General features: G+C 43.2%; 1 protein-coding gene and 2 non-coding genes across 3 annotated transcripts; all 3 read left to right on the top strand.

The window, feature by feature from the left end:
- The first annotated feature begins 1,043 nt into the window (after window positions 1-1,043).
- Window positions 1,044-14,164, top strand: RPSA (ribosomal protein SA). Its single transcript, XM_060022312.1, has 7 exons — window positions 1,044-1,144; window positions 3,308-3,473; window positions 4,383-4,501; window positions 11,432-11,677; window positions 12,471-12,599; window positions 12,717-12,882; window positions 14,007-14,164. The coding sequence occupies exons 2-7, from the start codon at window positions 3,341-3,343 to the stop codon at window positions 14,099-14,101; spliced, it is 888 nt and encodes a 295-aa protein (XP_059878295.1). The 5' UTR covers window positions 1,044-1,144; window positions 3,308-3,340; the 3' UTR covers window positions 14,102-14,164.
- On the top strand, window positions 4,165-4,315 carry LOC132432990 (small nucleolar RNA SNORA62/SNORA6 family). Its single transcript, XR_009521044.1, has one exon. It is a non-coding gene; the product is annotated as a small nucleolar RNA SNORA62/SNORA6 family (small nucleolar RNA).
- LOC132432989 (small nucleolar RNA SNORA62/SNORA6 family) lies at window positions 11,738-11,887 on the top strand. Its single transcript, XR_009521043.1, has one exon. It is a non-coding gene; the product is annotated as a small nucleolar RNA SNORA62/SNORA6 family (small nucleolar RNA).
- Window positions 14,165-18,826: the final 4,662 nt, after the last annotated feature.

The following is an 18,826-nucleotide window of genomic DNA, read 5'->3' as shown; positions in this document are numbered from 1 at the left end:
TTGTGGTTTGGAGTTGGGCATATGTTTAAAAGCTCTCCAAGTGATTCTAAGCGCAGCCAGGCTTGAAACCTACTGTATAACTAATAATCTGGCTATTGGTTATTTGTTTACAATCATTTAATGCCTAGGGCTTCAATTTTTAAAAATAATCGCCCTCATCCTGCAACTCCTTTTTGTATTTTAATTATTTTTTAACGGCTGCATAGTATTGGGCGGAATAAATATTAACTAGTAATGGATATTGCAATTTTTCTCCTATGAGAAAGAAATTCTCATGCAAACCACCTGTGCAGTTTTCATTTTATTTTTTTTTTCCGGGAAACTTCCTGTAAGATAATTTTTGTTTTTGGCTGTGTTGGGTTTTTCCTTGCTGCGCATGAGCTTTCTCTAGTTGCGGCGAGCGGGGGCTACTCTTCGTTGCAGTGAGCGGGCTTCTCATTGCAGTGTCTTCTCTCGTTGCAGAGCACGGGCTCTAGGCACGTGGGCTTCAGTAGTTGTGGCACGCGGGCTCAGTAGTTGTGACTCACGGGCTCTAGAGCACAGGCTCAGTAGTTGTGGTGCATGGGCTTAGTTGCTCCGCGGCATGTGGGATCTTCCCAGACCAGGGCTCGAACCCGTGTCCCCTGCATTGGCAGGCGGATTCTCAACCACTGCGCCACCAGGGAAGCCCTAAGATAACTTTTTGAAAATCTGAATTACACACTTCTAACTTGTCCTCCAAAAATGCAAAATAATTTCTCCAGCTTTTATTTATCCAATACAGGCTTGTGTTCAACACCCCTTCCCATGTAAGGAAACTGCACCTTAGGTGAAGGACCCGCTCAAGTTCATAGGTACAAAAGGCTGGGCGAGAGGTCGAACCCATACGGGGGAAGGCTGGCTGACTGCCTGGCTGACTTCCGGCCCGCGTCCCTGGTCGCAAACTGCGTGTTCCAACCGGCCCGCCCCTTTCCGCCGTTCGAAAGCGTCCGCGCCAGCGTCGCAGCCCGCCTTCCGGAGGAAGACCCGCCCCCACAACTCCCGCCTTGTTAGCGCTTCCGCTCGCCTTTCGTTGTCATTGGCTGGAGGCGGACTATATAAGGACGTCATTTCCGCCCGCGCGTTCTTTCCGCGCCAGATAAGGGTCCATGCGGCTTTGTCCTCGGTGAGTAGCATGTGGCGTCCGGGCGTACCCCAGGGCCACCAAGACGAGCTTCTTGCCGCGACGAGTGGTGCGAGCACCAGGGTGGAACCCCGCAGGCGGAGCGCGTCTGTTTTCGGCTCGGCGCGCTCTCCCTCGGATTTGGCGTCCTGCACGTGGCCGGGCTCGGGCCCGCGCGTTCCCACAAGGCCCTGGGAGCCGGCGGAGGTCGCGCTCCAGCCGCTGAGGGCCCGAGTTGGGGTGCCGGTGGCTAGGGGTGCAGAGAGACCGGTCTACGCAGCGCGCTACGGTCGCTTCGGGTACCGACACTCGGCGGTAAACCCAGAGACCTAGGCTCCAGTTTTTTTCAGCTGGTTGGGTTGGTCTGTTTTCCCCGTTCGTGGTATTCCGTTCAAGAGTTAAGGTTCTTCGCGAGGTTTTTTGGTGCCGGACAGGCTAAATTAAAGGTCCAGGTTCTTATTCTGCTTGTCCGAAAGATTGCGGACAGGGGACGCAAAGAAAGGCACATACAGGGACTTCCCCGGTGGTCCAGTGGTTAAGACTAAGCTGTTACACTGCAGGGGCCCCGGGTTCGATACCAGGTCGGGGAACTTAAGATCCCGCAGGCCTCGCGGTGTTAAAGGAAAAAAATTTTTTTTAATTGTTAAAAAAAAAGACACAGAGACTGAGGTGTAGAGAGAAACAAAGAAGCAATTTATTAATGGGCAGAAGCGAAAGTACGCACTCGGAGAAGAATGCGGGCGTCCTCACGAGTGAGGAGCGCACCGAGGGGTTTTTCTGACCCCCACCCCCCACGCCTTTTATTTCACTTTAATTCCTTGAATGGGCGCATATTTCTTTGTTTAGGGGCGGAATACTCATTGTTGGGAGAATCGGAGTGGGATTTTGATTCCACCTCGTTACATCAGTTTTTGCTCTTCCCCGTCCGCCTCCAGAAGCCACCGCACCTGCGCTCTAAGAGCCATTTTCCCTTGCTATACGAGCGCCAGGCGTGTGAGGTGGTACAGCAGTCACCTGCAGCCTGTGTGCTCGGCCAAGCCCTCTGGGTTTTATGGTCAGAGTTCCTTCTTAAGGTGTCACAGAGTTTAATCAAAAGTCTAATTTACGTTCTTGTTGACGCCATTCCTCCATGCTTCATGGTCTCATTAAGTGTAAAACAAGGAGGTGGCTTTGCTTTTTGCCTAATGTCTGTTTGAGGAGGCTGTTCTTGGGTTCAGCCCTGTCTTTCCTGCCTGATTTTGAGGAAAACTAGTTGTAATTGCAGGGAGAAGTAATGCCAAAGCTCCCAGCTTCAGTCGGCTTGAAAATAAACTTCACCTTTGCTCAGCTTTAGAATAGTCTAGAACATGGCTGCTGTTCACGTCTAAGTCCTGCGTACCTTGAGAAGTATTAAGTCTCAGTTCACTATTTTCGTTTAGTTTCATTATCTGGGTGTTTTGTCCATCTCCGTAATACTCTTTAGCAGGATTTCCAGCAGTTTTACAAGGTGTGGCATATTTTACAAGGTGTTGATGTGTCTCATCCCACTAGACTAAGCCCAATGCCTGACACTAGGAGGTGTGGTCTGTGGTTAGATTATTTCAAGTTTATCGATATTTTTTATTGAAGTATAGTTGATTTACAATGTGTTAATTTCTGCTATACAGCAAAGTAATTAGGTTATACATATGTATACATTCGTCTTTAACATTCTTTTCCATTATGGTTTACCATAGGGTGTTGAATATAGGTGTCTGTGCTATAGAAGAGGACCATGTTTATTCATTCTGTATATAAAAGTTTATATCTGCTAATCCCAGCCTCCCACTCCACCCCTCCCCCGTGACAACCACCAAGTCTGTTCTGTCCTGTTTCTGTTTCATAGATTGGTTCATTTGTGTCATTTTAGATTCCACATGTAAGTGATATATGGTATTTGTCTTTCTGATTTACTTACTATGATAATCTCTAGTTGGATCCATGTTGCTACACATGGCATTCATTCTTTTTTATGGCTGAGTAGTATTCCATTGTATATATGTACCACATCTTTATCCGTTCATCTGTCAAGATGGTTAGATTTAAACATTGAGTCATTTGACTCTCAAGAGGAGTTAGAATGCACCCGTTACCTCATCCCACTTGTCACTGGAGTGTAAAGGACTTTTGTTAACTATTGTTTTTCAGATTCCCGTCGTAACTTAAAGGGAAACATTAACAATGTCCGGAGCCCTTGATGTCCTGCAAATGAAGGAGGAGGATGTCCTCAAATTCCTTGCAGCAGGAACCCACTTAGGTGGCACCAACCTTGACTTCCAAATGGAACAGTACATCTACAAAAGGAAAAGTGATGGTCAGTCATTGCTTTAGGGTTCTTTTTCTTGGTCATCCCAGCTGTAAGGACAAGTTTTGATGCTTCTGTTCTGATAGGTAGTGCTGAGTGAAGTGATTTCTAAAATAGCAGCCTTGGTGGGCTCTCACCAAGTAACAGATGAAACTAGATCTTTAGATGGGTAAGAAGCTTTAAAACTGAGTAAAAGTGCTCTGGTGGTTTTTGGAAGGAAGGGTTTCTGGACTCCAGTGGAAGAGTGGCTATTGCTAGGTTATGTGACCTGGGTTGGGCCATGAAGAAGCATGATGTAAACATAAAGAGGAAGTTCGTCAGCTTAGTTCCTAATAACTTATCTCCCATGGTGCCTTATATTTTGTGGCTACTGATAGAGGTTTGTAAAGCTGAATTCTGAGAAAAAGCCACAGATGGGAATTTGGCTTGCTTGAATGTATCAGAAAAGGGAATGTAGGTTGTGATGAGAATATGGAAGGCATTAAGTTCTTCAGCTTAGAACCACTGAAGGAATTGTGTGTGAGTGGCAGGGTTTAAAGGAGTTGGGGATGAATCTGACATCAAGGCAGAAGATAAGAGGAAAAGAGTGGTAAGAGGCCAGAAGTAGGTAAGAGCTTATTGGTTTCTGCATGGGGGGCCTGAGGGGGGGTTAGTACAGGGGAAGAGTAGGGAGAAGGTGCACTTTGCCTACTGAATCAAGGCTGCACACTATTAAAGCTCAGAGTGGAGGCCAGTCTTGGCCAATGAACTTCTGAGTGTCGGAAGTGTGCTATATTAATGGCAGGATTTTCGCTAACACCAGTAGAGCTTGCCTCTATGACTGGAGTTTGGTAGTACTCGCTGCCACATGCATTCAGCTTTTTAAAAGAATGTTAACTTTTAAAGCTTGGCTAGGTGTTAACAAAACCTTGTGTCTAGGCATCTACATCATAAATCTGAAGAGAACCTGGGAGAAGCTTCTGTTGGCAGCTCGTGCCATTGTTGCCATTGAAAACCCAGCTGATGTCAGTGTCATATCCTCCAGGAATACTGGCCAGGTTTGTGGAACAATATGCTTGGTTTTTGTTATAAAACCTAAAGATGTTTGGGGATATATAGAAAAGCATAAGAAAAAAATAACCCGTAATTTCACTGTTCAGAAATCATTTGAAATTGCCCTGAGTCAGAGGAATTGCCAAAATTCAACCATTTCAGTATATTTATCACTTTGCATCTGACAGTATGTCACGGTTCATGTTTTCATGTCAGTGTGTGTATTCTTGTGCCACTAAATATCGAGGAATGACCCTATTAAAGTGGCTCACCACATTTTTCTGCAGTGAGCTTTTTATATTTAAAATGATGAAATACTGGGTTAAAAAAAATTGAATGTCAACTTCAGAATATTTCAGGAAGGTCTTCTGAGGGTAGGGTACCCCCAGTCCTTGTCTCATAAGCAAGAGTAATCTTTGCCAGCGTAAATGAATAAAAAATAGCTTAGTATTTTTTAATGGCAAGTAAGGTAAAACTTTAGTCTTTTTTGTCCCATTTCCATCTTGATAGTTATTTCCTTTTTCTGCTGAGAAAACGGGTTTTTTAAAAACATGCTTTATAAAAGCATTAAAGCTCTTAAAAGGATTTCATTCACCCTGTTTCTAATTTTAAAAAATTTGACTTGGATTTTGACAGTTTTTAAATTAATGTATTGATAGTAAGATGCTCTTTTTTTTAATTTCATTTAAAAAAAATTTTTGTTGTATAGTATTTGATTTACAGTGTTGTGTTAATTTATGCTGTACAGCAAAGTGACTCAGTTACATATACATATATTCTTTTTCATATTCTTTTCCATTATGGTTTATCACAGGATATTGAATATAGTTCCCTGTGCTATACAGTAAGGCCTTGTTTATCCATCCTATATAGCATAGTTTGCATCTGCTAATCCCAGACTCCCAATCCTTCCCTCCCCCATCCCTTATCCCCCTTGGCAACTACAAGTCTGTTCTATTTTTCTCTTTCATGGATATGTTCATTTGTATTGTATTTTAAATTCCACGTATAAGTGAAGTCATACGATATTTGTCTTTCTCTTTCTATTTTACTTAGTGTGATAATCTCTTGGTCCATCCATGTTGCTACAAATGGCATTATTTCATTCTTTTTAATGGCTGAGTAGTATTCCGCTGTTGATACACGCCATATCTTTATCCATTCATCTGTCTATGGACATTTCAGTTGTTTACATGTTTTGGGTATTGTAAATAGTGCTCCTGTGAACATTAGGGTGCCTGAATGTTCGAATTACTGTTTTGTCGGGGTATATGCACAGGAGTGGAACTGCTGGGTCATACGGCAACTCTAGTTTTTTGAGGAACCTCCATACTGTTTTCCATACTGGCTGCATCAGATTACGTTCCCACTAACAGGATTAGAGGGTATTCTTTTCTCCTTATCCACTCCAGCATTTTTTATTTGTAGACTTTCATGATGGCCATTCTGACCAGTGTGAGGTGTTACCTCATTGTAGTAGTGATTTGAATTTCTCTAATAATTAGCAATGTTGAGCATCTTTTCATGTGCCTATTGGCCATCTGTAGTTCTTTGGAGAAATGTCTGTTTAGGTCTTCTGCCCAGTTCAGTTGTTCGTTTTTTTGTTATTGAAATGTATGAGCTCTTGGTATATTTTGGAAATTAAGCCCTTGTTGGTCACCTCATTTGCAAATATTTTCTCCCAGTTCTTTGTATATTTGGTAGAATTCGCCTATGAAGCCATCTGGTCCTGGACTTTTGTTTGAAGGGAGCTTTTTAATTACAGATTCTGTTTCATCTCTAGTAATCAGGCTGTTCAAGTTGTCTGTTTCTTGATTTAGTTTCAGTGGGCTTTATGTTTCTAGAAAGATGTCCGTTTCTTCTAGTTTGTCGAGTTTGTTGGCATATAATTGTTCATAATGTTTTTTTGTTGGCATATAATTGTTTGTAATGGTATCAGTTGTGGTTTCTCCTCTTTCATTTCTTATTTTATTTGGGTCTTCTCTCTTGGTGATCCTGGCCAGAGGTTTGTCGATTTTGTTTACCCTTTTAAAGAACCAGATCTTGGTTTTATTTTAATCTCTATTTTATTTCCTCTCTGATCTTTTTTTTTTTAATATTTATTTGGTCATGCTGGGTCTTAGTTGTGGCTCACCAGCTCCTTACTTGTGGCACATGAGCTTAATTGCGACTCACGGGCTCCTTAGTTGTGGCATGCATGTAGGATCTAGTTCCCTGACCAGGGATCAAACTGGCCCCCTGCACTGGGAGTGCGTGTCTTAACCACTGCACCAGCAGAGAAAGTCCCTCCTCTCTGATCTATCTACTTACTTCTGCTGACTTGAGATTTTTCTGGTTTCTTAAAGGCCTGTATCACTGTGAATTTAATCTCTAAGAAGTGCTTTTGCTGTATCCCATAGATTTTGTGTTTTCATTGTCATTTGCCTCAAGATTTTTTTTTTTTTTTGCGGGCCTCACTGTTGTGGCCTCTCTCGTTGCCGAGCACAGGCTCCAGATGCGCAGGCTCAGTAGCCATGGCTCACAGGCCCAGCCGCTCTGCGGCATGTGGGATCTTCTCGGACCGGGGCACGAACCCATGTCCCCTGCATCAGCAGGCGGACTCTCAACCACTGCGCCACCAGGGAAGCCCCTGTCTCAAGGTATTTTTTAATTTCTTGGATTCCATTGTTGACCCACTGGTTTCTTAGTAGCATGTTGTTTAGTCTCCCATGCAGTTGTTGTTTTCTTGTTTCTTTTTCGATGGTTGATTCTAGTTTCATGCAGTTGTGGTCAGAAAAGATGCTTGGAATAATGTCTATGCTCTTAAATTTGTTGAGGCTTATTTTGTGCTCTAGTATGTGGTCAATCTCAGGATGTCCCGTGTGCACTTGAAAAGAATGTATATTCTGCTTTTTCGGCTCTAATGTCTTAAGTCTGTTGTATCATTTAGGATCTCTGGTGCCTTATTGATTTTCTCTCTCCCAGATATGTCCATTGATATGAGTGTGGTGTTAAAGTCTCCTATTATTAGTGTGTTCCTGTCAGTTTCTCCCTTTATGTCTGTATTTGTTTTATGTATTTGGGTACCTGTTGATGAGTATAGTGTCCTCTCCTTTTATTGATCCTTTTACCATATGTCATTTGCTTTATCTTTCTATGTAGCCTTTTTTTTTTAGTCTGTTTTGTCTGATGAGTATTGCGACCCGCACTTTGTTGTCGTTTCCGTTTGCATGCAATATCTTTTTCCATCTCCTCACTTGCAGTCTACGTGTATCATTTGCCCTAAAGTGTGTCTCTTGTAGACAGCATATTGTAGGCCCTTTTTTTTTTAATCCGCTGTTCTGTCTTTTGATGGAACATTTAGTCCATTGACATTTAAGGTAATTTTATTGGTATTTTAAACATTGTTTTCCTGTTGACTTTATATTTCTTATTTGTCTCTTTCTTTTTGTTTTTCCTTTTGTGGTTTGATGATTTCCTTTTGTATTGTGCTTTTGTTTTCTTGGTTTTTGTGAATCTATTGTGTTTTTGATTTGTGGTTACCCTGTTTTTCAAATATGTTAACCCCTTCCCATATCAACTTGACTTAGACTGGTAGTCATACAGGCCCGCTTTCTAGAAGAAAAAATTACATTTTCTTTCATCCCCCACATTTTGTGATTTTGATGTCCTCTTTTACATCTTCATGTTTATCCTTTTGCTTTAAGTGGTTATCATCGCTTTAAGAGAAATTTTTTTATTTCTTTTTAAAATCTGTTTACTGGCTTATTTAAGTGATTTACTTTCCAACTGTGATTTTTTTTTTCCCCCTTTCCTATAGATTCTTCTTTTCTATTTAGAGAAGACCTCTCAGTATTTACTGTAGGGTAGGTTTAGTATTGCTGTATTCTTTTAAGTTTTTGCTTGTCTGAGGAAATTCTCCTATTCCAAATGATAATCTTGCTGGGTAGAGTTGCAGATTTTTCCCTTTCAGGACTTCGAATATATGTTGCCACTCCCTTATGGCCTACAATGAGCTGAAAGCCCTATGGGGGTTCCCTTGTAATAAACTCTTTATTTTTCTCTTGCAGTCTTTAGAATTCTTTTGGGGGGGCATTTTAATTATGTCTGGGTGTAGGTCTGTTTTGGTTTATCTTGTTTGGGATGCTCTGTGCTTCTTGTACCTGGATATCAGTTTCCTTCTTTAGGTTTGGGAAGTGTTCAGCCATAATTTCTTCAAATAGATTTTCAATCCCCTTTCTCTTCTCCTTCTCCCTGTTATGTGTAGGTTGGAATGCTTTATATTATCCCATAGGTCCCTTATATTGCTTTCATTTTTCATTTGGCTTTCTGTCTGCTGTTCTGATTGGGTGATTTCCGTTCTATCTTCCAAATCACTTTCTTCTGAAGATAGATCACTGTCTTACACATAATGTTCTTCTGCATTATTCATTCTGCTATTCATTGCCTTTAGTTCAGCTTTTGTCCCTGCAAATGAATTTTCTGATTTTTCTTGGTTCTTCCTTAATAATTTCTAGTTCCTTTTCATAGTAATCTGCATTTCTGTTGATAGTCTTTCTCAATTTGTTCAGTATTTCATTATTTCCTTTTTTAACTCGATGTCTGTTAGATTCAGGTCTTTTTCGTAGTTTGTTCTTTCAGGGGAATTCTCTTGATCTTTTAATTGGGAGTGGTTCCTCTGTCTCTGCATTTTACTTATATTTCTCTTGCTCTATGAGTTGAGAAAGTTATCTACTGTGGTGTTGGAGGGCTTTTTTTTTTTTTTTAACTTATTTTATTTTGGTTGGTCTTGGTCTTGGTTGTGGCATGCGAACTCTTAGTTGTGGCATGCATGTGGGATCGATCTAGTTTCCTCAGCAGGGATTGAACCCATGTCCCCTGCATTGGAAGGTGGATTCTTAACCACCGTGCTACCAGGGAGGTCCCTTAGAGGGCTATTTTTATGTGGGAATGTCACTGTATAGCCTCTTTGGGTTTAACATTTTTGGTGTGGGCTGTTTTTACTGTGGGTGCCTGCTGCCTCTTTCCTCAGTGTATGGTGGCCATCATCCCCTTGACAGGAGGTGTGACTGGTGTGGTGAGTAGAGCCTGCACTGGATGTTGTTTACTCTGTGGTTGTCACTACCCTGTCAGAGGCAGGGTGTGCTCCCTAGTTGTTGTTATAGAGTAGAAGCCCCCAGAGCTGAGCTGCGGCGTAAGGTAGACTGGATTGGAGCGTTTCCACTGGGAGAGGAGCCACTGCGTCTTTCTCTGCTGGAGCTGTTCACTGGCGAGTGTGCTCTGTGGTGCCACCTGTCACCCATTGTGCTGTTGGCACCGCCCTCGGCCCCATCATAACCCGGGGAATGCTGGTGGTCAGCCCTGGTGTCCCTCAGGTGTTGTTTTCACAAGGCCACCCACGCAGATCCACTGAAGTCAGGTGCCAGGACAGCAGTAGTCGCACACCCGGATCCCCTGTAGGAGGCAGCTCAGACCCTGGCCCAGCCCCCGTGTGCCCGTGCCCACAAAGCCCAGAGCTGCTTAGGCAAGACCCGTCCCAGTTGCAAGAGGCTGCACTGGTGACCCCACTTCTTTTCGCATGCCACTTAACAGTGGCGCTTCCCTTCTGTGGTGGGCCCGGCCTTTTTCCACAAACAGTCCTGGTTGTGGCTGTGCCACTCTCCAGCCCCTTCAGGCTATCTGCACAGCCAACACCAGTCATCTCTCTGGGTCTGTCCTCTAAACCAGCACCCAGCCCCCACCTGTACTAACGGACACGCATCTCACGTGCAGGTCTCTCTGTTATGCCTACCACAAGCCAGTTGTTGTGCTCTCCTCTGAGCCTTAGGAGCTCCCTTTCTGTCCCAGCTGATCTCCCCACCGTTGAGGGGGCTTCCCAGGGTGTTGATAGCCTTTCCTCTTCTTCACCTCCCTCCTGGGGCACAGGTCCCATCCTGCTTCCTCTTTTTTTTCCTTTTGTCCAGCCCAGTTATGTGGAGATCTTTCTTACCCTTTCAGGTGTTTGAAGTCTTCTGCTAGTGTTCAGTAGGTGTTCTGTGACAGTTGTTCCATTTGTAGATGTATTTTTGATGTAGTTGTGGGAGGAGGTGAGTTCCATGTCATTCTACTCCACTATCCTGATTGGAACCCCCTGTAGATGTATGTTAACGGCGTTATTCCCCAGAGGCTGGCTTATGATGACCTCTGTGGTTTGATGTATGGCTGACAGTTTTAATTACTGCTGTAGAATGAACTTAGTGACCACTCCGTGCTTCCCTCAGCGAAAATTTACTGAGTATCTAGATTGGTCCAGGCAGTGCTTGCTGAGTGCTTGGAATATAGCAGAAAAGCAGTCTGTTTTTGAAGGGGTGAAGGAAATAAGCTTTCTGTAGAGTTAGAGGATAAGAAAGGTGGGTGAACTCCTGCTCTGTATAGGTTGGCTATGACAAAATCAGACCGGTACAGAAGTGCTTACTGGATGCCGGGCACTGTTCTGCGTGGTGTAATTTTTACAATTCTATGAGGAACTTGGAGACACGTGAGTAACTTGCCCCAGTTACTCGTAAGTGACCTGCTTGGTACTTGAACCAGGCTGGTTGGCTCTGGAACCTGCAGAAGTGAGGAAGTAGTGAGCCTCAGATACCTGAGGGAAGAGCATCCCCAGCAGAGGGCCTAGGGGTGGGCCGTGCTTGGCATGTTTTTTGGCTCTAATTTTGTAAGTATTTTTCATGTAATAAGTGAAGGATATAGAAGAATTACTGGATGTTTTGAACGTTTAATTTGATGGTTTCATTTTTGAGTAAGGGATTTCGGGAGGTTCTGGCTAGATAGGCTGCTTCATGTGATTACAGAACTTGGTGTTGACCCATTTATAATTGCAGAACTCCTGCAATTCTGCAAGATGGCACCATCTCTGGAGCACTGTTAACTCTTTTTTTTTTTTTTTTTTTGTTAACTCTTAATATTGATTCTTCTAGCGAGCTGTGCTGAAGTTTGCTGCTGCCACTGGAGCCACTCCTATTGCTGGCCGCTTCACTCCTGGAACCTTCACTAACCAGATCCAGGCAGCCTTCCGGGAGCCAAGACTTCTGGTGGTTACTGATCCCAGGGCTGACCACCAGCCTCTCACAGAGGCCTCTTACGTTAACCTGCCTACCATTGCTCTGTGTAACACAGACTCTCCTCTGCGGTATGTGGACATTGCCATCCCATGCAACAACAAGGTAACAATTTTATGATCTAAACTAGAGCTGGAGAATAAGTGCTCTAGAGACAGACATTCCTCTGCACATTGTTAGAGCTTGGAGTTGAGGCCACTGGCCGATGAACTCACAAGTGTAGGTAGTGTGCTACATGAGGGGCAAGTTTTTCGCTAACGTCACAAGGGTCTCTGGCCCAATGAGTGGAGTTTGATAGTAATACTTGCTACAAATGTATGATTTTAATACATGAAAGCTTTAAGGAGAGATGAAAAAACATTTTAAAAATGGCCTGTGTTTTCTTCTGCTTTTCTCCATTATTTCTTACTCCTGGACCTCTCAGGCATTACTTGGCCTTTCTGTTTTCAGACTAACTTGATGTATCCTGATGTAAGATCCTAAAAAGGTGGGTTGCATATGGTTCAAATTAGTCTGGTTTGTCACTGGTTACACAAAAGAATCAGGCAAAGGTTTTTTTTTTTCCTACTACCAGTGTTCAGGCACTGACCCCAGGTTAATTCATTTTGTTGTCTAGAGTGGACTCTTGATTAATCCCCATGATTCATTCCAGAATGTGGCAGTCAAGGTTGAGAACCAGAGTTATGGAATAATCTTGTTAAATAAGTAAAGTCTTATTTTTATTGGAGTGTAGTTGCCTTACAATGTTGTGTCAGTTTCTGCTATACTATAGACACTTCTAAACTAAGACATGTCTGTTCACATGGTACCAAGGGACCCAGCTGTTAGGTGGAATGGGAGGTGCTTGCTGTTTGGGGTTCGCCGAGTATCACTTTATAATAACCTGGCACTCTTGCAGGGAGCGCACTCAGTGGGTCTGATGTGGTGGATGCTTGCCCGGGAAGTTCTGCGCATGCGTGGCACCATCTCCCGTGAACACCCGTGGGAGGTCATGCCTGATCTCTACTTCTACAGAGATCCTGAAGAGGTGAGCTTCCTCCACAAAGGCTTGTGGTAACATGAACAAATTGGACACTTTAGTCTGTGCTGCTTGGCAGTAAAGTCTGTCAGTCCCTATAAACGAAAAAATTTTTTTCTAAACCAGATTGAAAAGGAAGAGCAGGCGGCAGCTGAGAAGGCTGTGACCAAGGAGGAATTTCAGGGTGAATGGACTGCTCCAGCTCCTGAGTTCACTGCTGCTCAGCCTGAGGTGGCGGACTGGTCCGAAGGTGTGCAGGTGCCCTCTGTGCCTATTCAGCAGTTCCCCACTGGTACGTATCAAGATCCAAGGGCATCAGGCTGGTGGTTTAGAACTTCTGTGTTTCCAGTGTAACATACATACATGTGTGTGTGTGTGTACACACTATATATATATATATATATATATATACACACACACACACACACACACACACATACATGCATATATATATACGCACACTTTATATATACGTATACAGTAAATCCTGTACATACAAACGAGTTCCATTCTGAGAGCACATTCGTAAGTCCAACACAGCCTAGGTACCCAACTAACAATGGGCTATATAGTACTATACTGTAATAGGTTTATAACACTTCACACAACATAACACATAAAAAACAAAAAATAAAACATTTTAATCTTATAGTACAGTACAACAGCTGGCATACAGGGATTGGTATCGAGTGAATAGGCAAGAAGTGTTACTGACTGGAGGAGGGCGAGGAGGTGGGAGGGAGATGGTAGAGCTGAAAGGTCATCAACTATCGGAGGTGGAGGGTAATTTCACTCACGCCTGACCTTGATGGCACAGGTCTGGTTCCCTGCTGGATTCAGTTCTGTCTCCTTGAAAAAACGAGTCAGTGATGTCTCGATAGTACTGTATGTACCAGCTACATCACCACTGCTTTTACACTTGCTTCCGGACATCCTGGGCTTGAAGTAAAGATACTGTAACTGTGTGCTCTATGCAGTACAGTACACAAAAGTAAAACCACTTGTAGAGGATACAGGCACATGACAGTGTACACAGACATGTGAATTAACTTACGTGATTGGACATGCGAATGCACTTTCTCTTGGAGAGTTCATAACTTGAAGGTTTGTATGTAGGGCACTTAGTGTATGTATGTGTACATTATACGTATATACACATATACATACACTATATATATACACACACACACACATACTAGCATTAAAGGGTTTTGTCTCGGTGTGCCATAGCTGTGCTAATAACCTGACAGGTTGAATTCAGGTGCTTTTGAAATGTTCTGTCTTTTGTCTTTGTCCTTTGAAATGTGTTATCTGTTGGAATGCAAGGCAGATTGTTGCTGGTGGTGGGGGTGACAAAAATACTATGGGAATGGGGCTGATGGCATTCTCTCTGTTTTTTGGTATTTTTCTCAACAGAAGATTGGAGTGCTCAGCCTGCCACTGAAGACTGGTCTGCAGCTCCCACTGCTCAGGCCACCGAGTGGGTAGGAACAACCACTGAGTGGTCTTAAACTGTTCTTCCACAAACTCTTAAAATGGAAATAGGTTGATGGAAAATAAACAGTTTCTAAAAATTGTGTCCATTTATTTCAGTTCGTGGGACAGGCCTGGGATGAAAGCCTTGCTCAGCCCGTTCCTAGTGTGTGGCTCTGGGCAAGAGATGATGTTTCTGGGCCCAAGTGTCCTTAGCAGGGGATAATCTTGGAGCTGTGATGCAGAGCAATGTATCACATTGTCCTTTGTTAGTATATAATTTAAAAATAATTTTAAGGAGTAAAATATACATGCAGATGATCATGAAAGACATACCTGTGTATTCTTGGAGAATAAGCCATTACACAGATTACCAAGTAGGAAGGTGCCGAGACCTGAGAAAATCTTCATGCTCCTTCCTGAAGTCACAAGCTTCTCTCCTTCGATCCTTTGGAAAGGGTAGATGATCAAATCAAGAATTCTTTAGTTTGTTTTTGAGCTTCCTATAAATGGAATCATATCTTGTGTGACTTGCTTCTTTTCCCTTTGTTATTTTGTGCTTTTCACCCCTCTTGCCCTGTTCCCAAAGAATCATCCATGACCTCTAACTGCAGTGGCCATTTGAGTTGTTCCCATATTTTGGCCATTAGCAGCAGAGCTATTTTGAACATTTTTGATAGATCCTGGTGTCCGGAAATTTCCTCACTGTGGGTTTCAAACTCTAGCTTCACCAGATAATGTCAGATTTCACAGTCATCTATAAAATCCTCTGAAAACACAGCCACAACCCTTAGTACTAAAGCACTGTCCTTTATTCACTGCTCAGAACTGCTGCCTTAAAAATACAGGGTGTGATCCTGGCTCATCTTTCCCCACTGTTCTTATGACTGTCCCCAGGCCAATGCCACACTGTCTTTCCTGTTGACTGGAGTTTTATAATCCACTATAGCAACGGGTAGCATGGTCCGCCTGCCTTTTTTCCAAATGTTATGGTTATTATTGAACCTTTTGCATTGTCACATAAATTTTTTAACCTAGTGCAGCTCCAGTATAAAGCCAGTTGGGATTGCATTGACTGTAATTTAGTGACTATAATTGACTGATTCACTGTATGGAGTTTTTCAGTCCATGAACAATCCACATCCTGCCAGATTCTTTTTTTTTTTTTTTGCTGCACGCGGGCCTCTCACTGTTGTGGCCTCTCCTGTTGCGGAGCACAGGCTCCGGACACGCAGGCTCAGCGGCCATGGCTCGTGGGCCCAGCCGCTCCGCGGCATGTGGGATCTTCCCATACTGGGGTACGAACCCGCGTCCCCTGCCATTGGCAGCCAGACTCTCAAGCACTGCACCACCAGGGAAGCCCCAGATTCTCATTTTTATGTCCCTCAATAAAATTTTAGAATTTCTTCTAAAGAGGTTTTGCACATCTTGTTTGGTAAATATATTCCTAGATTCTCAAGGTGTTTTAAATCGTACTCTTCAACAATTAGGGATCCTGTTGGAATCCATATTTAAATAAACAGGTATGCAATGTTAAATGTCACTACTGCCACGGTGCTTCTGACCCTGCCTGAGCAATCCACACTTTTTGTGCAAGGCAAGAATGAGATTACTGAACTCCACCTGTGAAAAACCTGCTCCAAACCTACATGCCAAACATTGAACTCATTTAGTAGAAAACCTACTGCACTCCTATCCATGCTAAAAGTTCAGTGGGTTTCACTTACACATAACCTGAGAATTTTCCAATTCTACCTCTGCAAAGAATCTCAAGTAAAATAATTCAATAATCAACATATTAAGTGCTTACTCTAGACCACACATAATTCTAAGCACTTGGGGGTAGAGCAGTGAATGAAGCTTGTGACCCTATGGCAGTTGCATTTTGATGGGCGAGGCAGTGATAAAGCTAAGTATGCCATTGTCTATAGGATCAGAAGTGAGGATGTAAATGTGAAGGTTTGCCTAAATCACAGGCATCAGGCTATAAGAGAGAAAAATGGGAGAGGATCACTGGGGGAGAACCAAAAGAGCCCAAAGAAACTCTTTTGGAAGGAGGGGTCTCATCAAGCTGGGAGAGGTTCTGTCCTCCCTCTGGGACTTGGGGCCCTTTACCAGAGGCCATGGAGTCTCTTGGAGCCCATGCTGTGTGAAAGGTATGGAAATGAGTTGGGGGGCGGGGCGGGGGTCGGGGGGCAAGAAAAATCTAACCATACAGACATCTGTTCCAGTTCTGCTCCCTGCTGTACATGCACTGGGAGACAATGGCCCAAGGAGCACTCCGCAGCCCCAATCCCCGCCACATGTGATGCACGCAGTCTACACTGGTGCAAAGAGCTCTCAGCGTTGCCAGAAGTGTCCACCATCATGTCCCCACTGGAAGGCCCTCTGCCACATCCTGAGGCACTGATCTCTGCATTTCCTTCCATCCAATACCCTGTGCCAACCCAAGGGGTGTCTTCCACTTAAAATTTTCAAGAGAAAGTTACAGCTTTCAGCATGGGAAAGTAGCTCTCCAGACCATCACGGCCATACAAGATTGCATAGGGGCCTTACAAGATTTCAAGACAAGGAATGACTGGGCTGGCATAACATGACGTTTGTTTCAAAATCCTTTTTGGAGGTTTTTTTTTTTTTGTATTTATCATTTCATATAGAAATAATTCTGTTGTAAATTGCTTCTTAAAACAATGTCTAATAACACTGCTTTTGCAATTTAGAAATGAAAAAAATTACAATTTATAACAATGGGCATATGAAACAATAAGACACTTGGAGAGGAGTTTGGTGAACTAGAAAAATATATGAAGAAATGACAGAGGGATATAACATAGAAAAGAGAAGATTAACATAGAGGACAAAATGAGAGTCAAACATCTAGTTGGAGTTCCAGAGGGAGAAGAGAGAGAATGAGGGAAGTCAGAATTTTCTGAACGTCTCATGAATCCACCAATTCAGGAATTCCAGTGTTTACCAAGTAGGATCAATTTATTTTTAAAAACCTATCCTTACACTGTTGAGGAATCAAGGAAACGCCGAACACAAAAGTGTTCTTGAAAATAACCAAAGAAAAAGGACACCCGACTGTTCCCTATCAACACACCCGACTGTTCCCTATCAACAGAGAAGACAATAAAAGAAAAAGAAGTGGTCAACCCAGCTCTGTTAGCCAAGAGTTAGGACACTATACTTTTCCAGAAAACAAAGTTACTAAGAAAAAGTGATGCCAGAAGGAAGCTGTGGCCAAGAGTGCTGGTGGTGGACCAGTGTCCATCCTCCCTTCTTCCATAGTAACAGATGTGCTGACTGTTAACGGTATAGGCTGAGAAGCTGGTGCCTCACATTACACGGTGATAAGATGTTCAGTCAGGTTTGGAGGCCTGCATTACTTTGGAGGGTAGACTATAATTTGACCAAATCTGTGTCATTAGGGACATGGTCAGGAAGATTTAGAATGATGGATTATGTTGCCAATTTTTTGACTGCTTTGAGCAAAGTCCTGTGAAGGAACAACTCCAGCTAAATCTAGGCAGCCTGTAAGCAGCAATGGAAGGACACAGTTCTGCTAATACAGGCACATTCTATCTCTGACCTGCAGTATACTCAGCCAAACGCTTCTGTGCACCAAGTCAAGCAGTTATGAGCTTTGCATCTGAGGGGACAGACTCTGAAGAAGGGAACACTCTTGCTCCTTGGAAAGCTAGCACACAGAAAAATTAGGTAGGATTAAAGGCGCTTTCCATTAGAAACCTGCGATAAAGAAGAAAAAAATCTGGAAAAATCAGATTATGGTAACCAGCCTTTGGAACAGGAACTCTCATACTGGCTGGTGGGAGTATAAATTGGTACAGTTTGGCATTATTTAGGAACACAAGCATCTGTAACATCCCTCTTGGGGGTATACACCAAAGACACCTATGCACATTTGCACTAGGATATGTGGGCAGGAATGCTAATCAATAAACCTGGAAATAGCCCAACGTCCATCTAGAACACAGTTCCTAAATTGCGGTATATTTATATCAGAGTGCCAGGCAACAGTGAAAATGAACGAAGCACAGCTACATGCAATGACGTGCATAAATTCAAGTGTCTCAGTGTCTCTGTAATCTGAGAGAGGTTCATTGTACGACGTGACCTTCCCACAATTCCATGCGTGGAACCTATGTCCTCTCCCTTTTAACCTGAGTGGAACTTCGTGACTCCCTCAACTAATAAGGTACAGTGAGTGATGCTACATGATTTCCAAGGATAGAGCATAAAAGTGCCACTCCCTTCTGTCTACATCTCTTGGGACATTTGTTCAGGGAACTCAGCCGTCATCCAGTGAAGAAGCCCTAGCAGATTAGAAGCCCACTTGGAGAAGCAGCAGCAAGGCCCCTCACTCCCAGGCCCCAGACCGGCAGAACTGCCAGCTGACAGCCAGCATTAACTCGCCCGCCACGGGAGTGATCTGTACTGAAAGTGGACTGTCCAGTATCAACTAGAACCATCTCAGTTGATGCGATGTAGAGCAGATGAAAGTCACTCCTGTCAAGCTCTGTCAACAACTGCATATTCATGAGCAAAATAAATGATTATTGTTGTTTTAAGCCACTTAGCTTTAAGAAAACTTGTTACTCAGTAACAGATAGCTGATATAATGGGAAAATTCTAGAGACGTTTTCACTAAAGTCAGAAACAAGACATAGATGCCCCACTATTACCACTACTTTATATCATAGCAATGAATTTATCAGGGAATGCGATGAAGCAAGAGTAAC

Source organism: Delphinus delphis, chromosome 10 (assembly GCF_949987515.2).
Source record: "Delphinus delphis chromosome 10, mDelDel1.2, whole genome shotgun sequence".
Lineage (NCBI taxonomy): Eukaryota > Metazoa > Chordata > Mammalia > Artiodactyla > Delphinidae > Delphinus > Delphinus delphis.
This window is presented reverse-complemented; position numbering and strand designations above follow the sequence as displayed.

Coding starts and splice junctions, on each gene's coding strand:
- RPSA (XM_060022312.1), top strand. CDS start 3,341: ATGTCCGGAGCCCTTGATGTCCTGCAAATGAAGGAGGAGGATGTCCTC. Junction 3,474..4,382: donor CTACAAAAGGAAAAGTGATG/GTCAGTCATTGC, acceptor CCTTGTGTCTAG/GCATCTACATCATAAATCTG. Junction 11,678..12,470: donor CCATCCCATGCAACAACAAG/GTAACAATTTTA, acceptor GCACTCTTGCAG/GGAGCGCACTCAGTGGGTCT.